The 10,032-nt window shown below is 51.0% G+C and overlaps 1 protein-coding gene across 1 annotated transcript; it reads right to left on the bottom strand.

Moving 5' to 3' along the window:
* Window positions 1-819: 819 nt before the first annotated feature.
* Window positions 820-6,519, bottom strand: OTP (orthopedia homeobox; the record flags this gene model as incomplete). The annotated part of the gene is made up of 3 exons (XM_080637693.1): window positions 820-1,350; window positions 5,105-5,514; window positions 6,483-6,519. The coding sequence occupies 3 exons, from the start codon at window positions 6,517-6,519 to the stop codon at window positions 820-822; spliced, it is 978 nt and encodes a 325-aa protein (XP_080493819.1).
* Window positions 6,520-10,032: the final 3,513 nt, after the last annotated feature.

The following is a 10,032-nucleotide window of genomic DNA, read 5'->3' as shown; positions in this document are numbered from 1 at the left end:
CGGTGCCTCCGCCAGCGGCAGCGGAAGATGCAGGAGGGAGAATAGCAGCAAAACGTAAATGAATGCGTAAATAAAGGTGGGGCGGATCGGCAACTCAACTGTCACGGAACCAAAGATCCGGAAAGGGGAAGTGCTCTTGCGCCTTTTTTTTTTTTTTTTTTTTTTTTTTTTCCCTTTTTTTTTATTTTTGCCCTTTTTTTTTTTCTATTTTCCTCCCCCGCGTGCTTTACTTTTAGAAAAAGACACTTTTTTTTTTTTTTTTTTTCCTTTTTCTCCATCTCTCTCGCTTGTAAATGTTTTATCAAAATGGATTTCTCTCTGGGGTCTCCGTGCCGCTCCGCGCACCCGCCCGACCGCCTCCGTAGACGGCGCCCTCGGAGCGGAGGGTGCCGGCGGCAGATCCTGCTCTTGAATAAAGCATAAAAACTAAGAAAACAAAACCAAACAAAGCATTTCTTTGCAGAGCCGGCCGGGGGCCGGCGGGAGCGACGGGTCGTGGCAAAGCAGGAGGGAGCAAGGGAAACAGGGAGGGAATTGGAGCCCGGGGGTCTCCGGGCGCTCCCGCCGCCGCTGGAGGGGGACGCGGCCGCCGGCTGCGGGGGGCGCAGGGGACGCGCGGGGGTTCCGCAGGTGCGGGGGGTTCGGGGGAATGGGGGTGTTTCTGGGCCCACAAACCAGCCCGTTGGCGTCTGGTTTCAGATCCTGAGTCGACTCCCTGGTAAGTCAGGTGGGGAAAGGCGGGGGTCGGGCGGGGACGAGCGGGCGACGCGAGGGTGCAGGGCCAGGCGGCGGTGGCGGCGGGGGACGTGGCGGCGGCCATTAGGTGAAGCTCATGGAGACTGTGTGCTCTAGTGCTTTGCGGCGGAGGGAGGCGATGCTGGTTCCCCGCCACACGTCGCTGCTGTCCGGGGAGCTGCAGAGTTGGGGCGAGCCGGTCACGTTGCTGGGGCCAGGCAGGGAGGCGGGCACCATGCCGGGGAAGGCGGGCTGGTAGAGGTGCGACTGCAGCCCGGCCCCGTTGGAACCCGCCAGGCTGTTGGAGAGGCCCATGGAGTTGGGCGGCGGCCCCGCCGCTAGGCTGCACTGGGAGAGGGACTGCGCCATGGCCTGCTGCCGGCCCAGCGCCGGCGGCAGCGGCAGCTGCGAAACGCCCGGCATGGCGGCGGCGGCCCAGCGGGTGTCGTTGGCATGGAAGGAGCAGAGGCTGTCGCCCATAGCGGCGGCGGCGGCGGCAGCAGCAGAGGGGAACTGCGGCAGCCCCGGCGTCGGCAGCAGCGTGCCCGGGGCGCGGAAGACGTTCGTGGTCTTCTTGCGCTTCTTCCACTTGGCCCGCCGGTTCTGGAACCAGACCTGCGGGCGGCGGGCAGCGACACAGAGTTAGCGACGCCAGCCAGCGAGCCCGGGGGCGGCTCGGTGCAGCGGGACCCGCCACCCGCCCCGGACCCTGCCCCGAGTTTCCCCCTTCTCCCCATCCGGCCTTTGCCTCTCCCACAGCTGCTCTTTACAGCGCAGCACCTACGCCTGTCCCCGTCACCGGTTAATGATACTGTTGGAACTTTTTATAGCGAAACCAATCGATGCGTCAGCCCCAGGAATGAGCTGCCTGCGGCCTCCCTTCCTCGGGGAGAGGGTCCAGGAGAGAAGCCGGGCCTGCCCCCGCAAAAATACATGAAAAATAACAGTTACACAAACAGAAAATAAATGAGCGGCCCATGGCTCTTGCCCTTGTGTGGAAGCGCTCTGGAGCCGCCACCGGAGCAGAGCCCAGTGCAGCGGGGCGGGGAGCCGTGCTCCGGGCCGGGTCGCGGTGCGGGAACTCATCCAGTCAAACCGCCCGTGTTCGGGGCCTTTCTATAAAGACAAAACCAGAAACCCCCCAGAAGATGTTCTCAGTGCTCGGGAGGTCGTGGCGCCCCAGTGGCTGAGTGGGTCTCTCCGCCCCACCGTCGAAATCACAGGGGGAATTGCGAGGGGGGGAAAAAACTGGTCCGCTTGGAATTCGGAGGGTCGCTGCTGCCAGAGATGCTGGAGCCGCGGTTTTGTGCTACATACGTACCCAGACGGAGAACGACGGGCGCCCATTAGCGGGAATGAACAGTCGTTAGAGAACTAAGTGTTATATCGCAAAATCCGTTCAATTATCTTTTAGGGTTAATAGTTAAATTGCGGCTACAAAATCTTTTTATGTTTCATGGTTTACTGGTGGTGTAAAGAATCTCCATCAGGTCTGATCTCCTCAGCTCATAGCTACGCTGCATATGCTTTTAAAATGTGAATGTTTCCAGCTGAAAACTGGTGCATGACAGATTAAAACGCAAGGAAAACCTGGGGGAGATGTTGAAAATGCACACATGACAACTCTAGAAATATATTAACCACGAGCGTTTGGCAACTTTGGGCTCCTTTTGAAATGCAGCTAGTCCCTGAAAATTATTAATACAACAGTGAGAATCTAATGGAGGTTGGAATCTAAAAATCTGCCTTGATGATGTCTGCTGTTACAGTAATATAGACATACTGTAAATGTATTTTAAAATATATAGCCCATTTAATTCCCCAGCTATAAATGGGTTAGAGAGAAAGAGAGGGAGAGAGAAGGGGAGACAACACCACTTTTGTTTTTCTTTTTTTTTTTCCTTTCATAAGCCGAAGCTTTATGAAGATCTCATTGGAATCTGGCGGATGATTAATGTGAAGATTTGGTAGGAAATCTGGAGAGCTGTATTAAAGCTCAGATCTCAGGTTCATTTCGATCAGTCAGCCGTGAACTCTGGGCCGAATTCATTACACTTTAATAGTGCTGGGAGAGGAAGAAAATGCAATTTCTCATTCCATTAGAAAACTAGAAAATACTTTCAGCTTGTCCCCTATTAAGATGTGGCAGGTGACGGGACCATTGTGGGGGACACGGTCAATGGAATTACAGCACATTATTTTTGTTCGTATAAAATATTGAAAGGCAAGCCTGACTGTGCAGAAGTTATTTCACTGATTTGGTTTTTATGTAAATAAAATATTGAAAGTTAATTAATCCGTGCTAGAGACTAATGATTATGCTTATTATATTGCATTTGATCTTGTAATTTGCATGATTCTCGCATTGCTGCTTAATAAGCCATTCCAGGTTATAAATAATTCTGAAATTGGTTTCTAATAATGGCATGCTATAAAAAGAATGGTTTTATTACAGCAGCCTGAAAAGCAGAGCAATATCAGACATGGAATTGGACTCCTGTTTAAGCACCAGCCGCTTTAATAATTATTTAAATGTATCATATACATTAAATACAGATCTAAAATGAGGAAAGTGGTGATTTATCCTAGCATCTAAAACCCTTAAAAATATATACAGCCACTATAAATTAACTATTTGGAGCATTCCTTAATCAGCGTGGACCACACATGCTGCAAGAAATGTGTAGGCAATCTGTTAACTGTAAAGAAAACTGTAAAGTACTCGCATAAGAACATAAACCAATTACTATTTAATTTAAATTTGGTCAAGGAGCGGTGATACATCGGATTGTGAAGTAAATACATTAAATAAATTGTTTTGCCTTACATAATGTTAATCATTTTGAAGTGTTAATTAAGAAGGTTATGTTGATCTGATTACTTTTTAAACTACAGAACATTATTGTAAAAAATATTTAAATTACCGCTCTATTAAACTGTTTTTATCAGCAGTCTCGAGCTATTAGCATTGGTTTAAGATTATGCCGAGGCCATTAAAACACTTTGTCTTTCTTCCTACGAATTCCTTTGATGTGCTGTTAGAAAATAACTATTTCCATTTTATATTTTATATTTTAGTTCATTTACCACACTCCTAATATTGAAATTGCTATCATTAACCTTTGGAAACCCAATAAAGTTTAATAGACCTCGTTTTCTTTTTTCATAGAGTCAGTTGTCCAATTATATTTTATTTGTGAATCTAATTTCTTTCTTAATTTAAACTAATTATGGTCCTGTGTAGGCTGAGTCAAATTGTTTTACTTTTGAAAAGCAAACGTGCTTTTTCTGTCACATTCGAGAACAGAGTCTGTTTCCGTTGATAAAAAACGCTCATTTAGGGATTTCTTTTGACGTGTCTTTATTTAGCTGAGGAATCTAACCTGGCTGAGAGGAATTTTGAACACCGGCTGCAGTAAAGTGCGGCGGCATTTCACGTGCACTGTGCTGAGCGGGGATGCACATCCCACAAGTGCTTCTATTGTGCAGGATTTCATTCCGTGGAAGGGACTCACCCAGAAAGTCGATAAAATATCGTTTTACACATAAAAGCTGTATTGGAGCAGTCTCGCGGTTTACATTTGCCTAAAGAGTTTCTTACATGCCTACGTGCAAATGCATATATGTCTGTATGCACGTGTATGTGTGTATATGTACTTTAGAGAACAAAGTACACCCTACATGTTAAAGTTACTTGCTACCTCTCCTGTCTCTAGGCATTAGAAAAGTGGCAGTCCGGGGAAACTGCGAGTCCAGCTAGAGCTGCCTTTGACCGAAGAGCCTTTTTACCAGTCTTTTTCCCCCGCGGCCGAAGCCGACCCTCCCGCCGGCAGGCTACAGGGGACGCCCGGCTGTCAGTACCCTGGACAGCGGCCCTGCCGGGAGCATCCGGGGCAACAGCCCCATGGCCCTCTACGCCGCCGCCGCCGGGAAGAGAGACGATTCGCCAGTGATTTGGGATTGCATCTTAGCGCCGCGCTGCTATTGCGAGGGCTGAGACTCGCCCCTCCCAGGCTGCGCCTTCCCGGGCTCTTTCCTGCCGCGAGTTGGGCCGTGGAGCGGGGGGAAGCTCCGCCCGAGTCCCACTGGGGACCACCGAGCTGCGGGGAACTAGGGGACAAGGGGACACCCCGAAGGGACATTTTTGTGGAAAGGAGGGGCGGGGATGTCCGGTTTCAAGGCTTCCTGAATGAACTTTTGCGTTAGGGCTGGGTTTGCTCCCCCTCAGTCGGGCTGAGGTTCGGGGACACCCGCCGCCCGCCCCGTTGTGACTGGCCTCTGGCCTCGCCGGCGGCCGGCCCTGCCGTCTTCGGTGCGACTGGGGAAGGGGCTGGCGGGGAGGGAAGTGCGCGGGGATCGCTGCTCATACCTGCACCCGGGACTCAGTGAGGCCGATGCGCAAGGCCAGCTCTTCCCTCATGAAGATGTCCGGGTAGTGGGTCTTGGCGAAGCTTCTCTCCAGCTCGTTCAGCTGTGCCGGAGTGAAGCGGGTGCGGTGCCGCTTCTGCTTCTGCTGCCCCTGTTGCTGACCAGCCTGGCTGGGGTTCTGGCCACCCTGCTGGCCTTGCTGCTTGTCGGGGTCTTTGGCGCTGACGGCTAAGGAGCTGGGGTTGGATCCCACCGTGGTGATGTCCTCCCCCGGCAGCAGGGTGGTCCCTTCTACCGTGTCCGAGTTGGGAGCCATGTCTCCCGGGTGTCCCCCTGGATCCGAGCCCCCTACGCCCAGCCGACACTTCACCGCCTCCCGGTGTCCCAGCAGCTCGGCCGCATCTTTCATCCCTGCAGAAGCAAAGGAGCTGCCGTCACTCCCCTGCAGTCGGGCATGCATCCATCAGAGCCGCTTTCCAGCGCACTGAGCCGGTGAGAGGCACCCAGCTACCGCCACCGTTTCCCCCCGCCGCCCCACGGCCACCCGCAAGCCCCGCAGCCCCGATCGGATCGGCTCCACGGCGCGCAATGTCCCTGGCCCGGCGCAACCGGGGCGCGGAGAGAAAACTTTACACCAAGCAGCTCCTCGTTCTGCTTAAATAATCATCTCTCTGCCGGGCCTTCCCTTGCGAGACCAAGGGAGGGGAAAGAAGGAGGGGGGACAAGTTTTGTCGGGTTCAGCCGGCTTTTTCCAGAAGAGCTGGTAAAAGAAAGAGATGGAGAGAAAGAAAGAAAGAAAAAGAAAGAAGGGACGTTCGAACCGCCCCGCTGCCAGGAGCTTTACCTCCCTGACAGATGTGTGGGGACCTCGGTCACCCTGGCCGATCTTTCCGCTTTCCTCCCTCCACTCCTCTAAACAAACTAATGAATAACCATAAACAGCCAGATACAGATATTTCTCTTTTTTTAAGGAAAGGAAGGAAAGGGGGAAGCGAGCAGGCAAGCAGAAAAAGGCCACCCAGAACTCCTTCGTAAATACCGTTGAGCTCATCTGTCCTAAAATAATAATAATAATCATCATCATGATAATAACGTGTAGGTACGTATATAAAAACAAGGGAGAGGGAAATTAAATGATCCACAACTCGCTGTAGATCTACATACTCCTTCTCTTTTTTTCTTTTTTTTTTTTTTTTTTTCTGTTAAATCAAATTAAACTTCAATACAGTACAATTACTTTTAAAGGAATTAGCCCATTTAGATCGCATTAAGGTAAAATAAGGAACAAATTGTCAATTTCCTGCTCCGGCTTCCTTCCCGCTCGCTGCCGCCGGCGGTGCAGCCGCCGTGGGGCGGGGGGGGTGCTGGGGGAAACTCACCGAGACGGGCGTCCAGGAGGTCGGCGTGAGACAGCATCGCGCACCGCTCCAGGGCGAAGGCTGTTCCCCCCCAAATTTTAGCGGCCTTAAGTTATTTAAAATAGATATAAGATATGAGATATATATATATATATAGATCCCCTAAATGAAAGAAAATTCGGTGTGTGGTTAAAAAGGGGGTCTCTTGCATTATAATGTCCTTTAGAGAGACGGGGAGGTGCTTAACACTTCAATGAACCCGTGAGCAGCTAGGCGCGGGGACCAATCAGGAGGGCAGCCTGCAAATGTCAGCGCCCGGATCGCCCCGCTCCGCCCGCCCGCCGCCCGCCCGCCGCCCCGGCCTCCCGCCGCCCAGGCCCGGCCCGCGCCGCGCTGCCGCTCCCTTCTCTGCTCCGCTCGCCCTCGCCGCCCTCCTTACCCGCCTCCCCTTGTCTTCCAAATGCACATTTGCCACCCTTCTCCCGCTCCAGGTCACCCCTTATTTATTGTGGTTTTCTTCTTTTCTTTCTTTTTTTTTTTTTTTTTTTCCAATTTTAATGCTTCCCCGGAGCGCACCGTCGCAGCCGGCCCAGTCAGGCTCCTGGGGGTGGCTGGCAAGCACAGCGCTCACGGAGGGGGATGTAAAAGGTTGGGCAAGGGTTGGTCCTGCTCGCCGGCGGCCCCGGGAAACGGGACCGCCGCCGGCAACCGCGACCGGCTCTCACCCACCCGCCGCCTCCTCGGGGCCCCGACGGCTGCGGGGCGGCGGGGAGAAAGAAACTTGGGTCAGCTCCCGCAGTGCCCGGGCCGCAGAGGCTCGCCCAGCCCCGAGGCTCCCCGCCAAGCCAGTCTCGGTCTCTTTAGACCGGTGCAGAAGCACAACGGCAACGCAAGGAGCGGGAGGGAAGCACGGCGTGTCCCTGCCGCCTCGGGAGCGCTGCCTCCCGGGCCGGGATTTAAAAGCCCGTAAGCCCAATTTTCTTTTTTTCGGGTAAAGTTTCTAAGTTCGGCTCGCCTACAAACTGAATTGAACGCAGTAAATAAAGTTAAATGCTTTTTATTTTCCTGTTGAATATGTTAAACTACTCGAACAATTTAAAGTGCTTTGCACAAGTGAAGCGAACCATTTCTAATGTTCTGATTTTTCAAAGCCAGCCAACAACAAAGTTTAGATTAGTAATATATTTCTAACCAGAGTAATTTTCAAGATCATTAGGCATTTATGTAATTAGTGCCAAATCTATAAGCTTTTATTACGATTATTAGAGTAAAATCAGTATAAATTTGTACTAATTTACTACTGTTTAGACTTGGCTGTCAAGCCAAGAGGTTCTTATTGTAAATGATAACTGAGGAAATTAAGTGCAAAATTCTGTACCATTTCTGATCCGCTCCTAAACAATCCGTTTCAATTGTATTTGTAGCAGAACATAATGCCCTTTTAAAGTTATTTGACTTGTATTTTTATTTGCAAACCAAGAAAAATACCCTCTACCCGGGCACAATGAAAACTGATATTTACTACTTCCAACTTGATTAACATTGATTTTTAATTCAAAAGTGATGCAATTAAGATTATTCATTTAGTGCAAATAAAGCTTCCACCAAAAAGGGAACCCAGTGAAGTTTGTGTTAAATAATACAGCGCCAATGGCTTTTTTTATCCTCGCCATCCAATTGACTTACGCAAAACATTGTAAAAACTGCATGCGAGCAGATGCAAGAGAGATTTTGTTTGCAGCTCAGATGTGCAGGGGTTTCGGCAGCGACTGAACAAGGAGACAAAGGAACCGGCCGACCGATCTCCAGCGCAGTTTTACTGCCTTTTTTTTTTTCCCCTCCCTCCCTCCTCCCTGCTCAGGCTACATTGATTCAATCCAGCTTTTGAGACGTCGGGCTGTTGCAATGAACCTGGGTGCCCGGAACGGCCGCTAAAAAGAGGGAGAGAAACCCAGAGCCGGGCCACAATTTAGCTGCAGAAAGGGAGAAAAAAAGAAGGAGGTGGAGGTGGGGTGGGATTTTCGGGATATTTTTTTTTTTTTTCCCCTTTCTTTCTCTTCTTCCGGGTGGATGGGAGACGGTGGAGACGGCTCATTTGTTTTGCCTTTTTCCTTTGAAAATCACTGGCTGTCTGCGACTCCAGGGCAGGAGGGGAAGCCCCGGCGGTGAAAATTCCCGACAGACACCCTCCGGCCACTGCCAGGGCCGGGACCCGCGGAGCGGAGCCGCCGGAATAGGGTCGGGTCGGGGCCGAGGCCAAGGCCGGCGGGAGCGACAGGGCACGCATCCTTCTGCGGCCCCGGGGGGTCGGGCCCTACCTGGGGCCGGAGTTGTGCGAGTGGTCAGGTGCCGGCCGGAGTGTTTGGGGTTGAGTTTTAGCTGTAGCTGCTGGCAGAAACGACCGGGCGCTGCAGGCGCCCGAAGCCGGCTTCTGCCGAGCTTGGTACGGGCAGGGCGGCACGGCGAGCGTGCGCGTCTATTCTGTGGTGTTGTATGTTTCGGATCGATAAATAAATGTGTAATAGTTAATGTGCAGACACATCAGAGTAATAACAATGGGATGAAATCAAAGGATTATCAATCTCTGTTAGTAACTGCTGAATAACAATGTTGCGGTGTGATTGATAGCGCGCTTCATTTTATGACTTTTCTATTGCTCTTGATTTTTATAGTAGTATAAACAAACTAAATCATTTCTTCGAAGACTTCAGAGCGAAATTGTCTTAAGGGAAGGGGGAAGTCAGAGAAGGAAGTCCGCAGGAGAGAAAGGAGCGAGCAGGGCTGACATTTAAGCGTGTCAGAAAGAAAATGACAATAGGGCATATGCAAAATACCCTAATCGCATTCTGCTTCCGCGCACTCCTGTTTTGTCAAGTGCCTGAATTCACCTGGGCAGTGTCGCAGATGTATTTACAAGGATTTTATTCCCCGTCATCTTTCCATTTTCCCAGTGTAGCCAGAAAACTGCCAGTCAAGTCCGTTCCCTGTTACAATTTACGGTATTCCCCACATGATCATAGGAACTGAAGTTCCTAACAAGGAAAGGCTTTAGCACAATGGCCCAAAATCTTCAGAGTGACACGAGTGTCTTCAGAAATCATTTCAGAGCAAAGTAAAAGGATTTTCTATGACGGATCCAGTGATTTTTCCTCAATAAATAGGTTTTAGATTGTTACACACACGTAGAACCGGAACAAAGGGCAGTACCAGAAAATATATTGGTTGCCCCTAATAAAATTTATTTAGACAGTTTACTTCTCATAAAAAATAGAGATTGAATTTCGTACAGGAGCGCCTGCCAAGGGGCTAGGCACTGGGAGATCATCTCCCCCCGCACTTTCACTTCCTTTTCTTTCCTTTTCTCGCATTTTCTTCCTCCTTGTTAGGCCCTGTCCCGGGGTCCTGGCCGAGTCCGCTCTCCCTTCCGCTCCCCTTCGCCCTCCGCCCCTGTCCACGCTGCTCCCACCTGCCCAAGGAAGGGCGGCGGGAGCGGGGCTCGCCACATTTGGGAGCAATTTCACCCTTATTCTCCGGTGCCGTGACCTGGGAAGAAAGGGTAGAGACCTTTCCA

This window comes from Psittacula echo, assembly GCF_963264785.1.
Source record: "Psittacula echo genome assembly, chromosome: Z".
Classification (NCBI taxonomy): domain Eukaryota; kingdom Metazoa; phylum Chordata; class Aves; order Psittaciformes; family Psittacidae; genus Psittacula; species Psittacula echo.
This window is presented reverse-complemented; position numbering and strand designations above follow the sequence as displayed.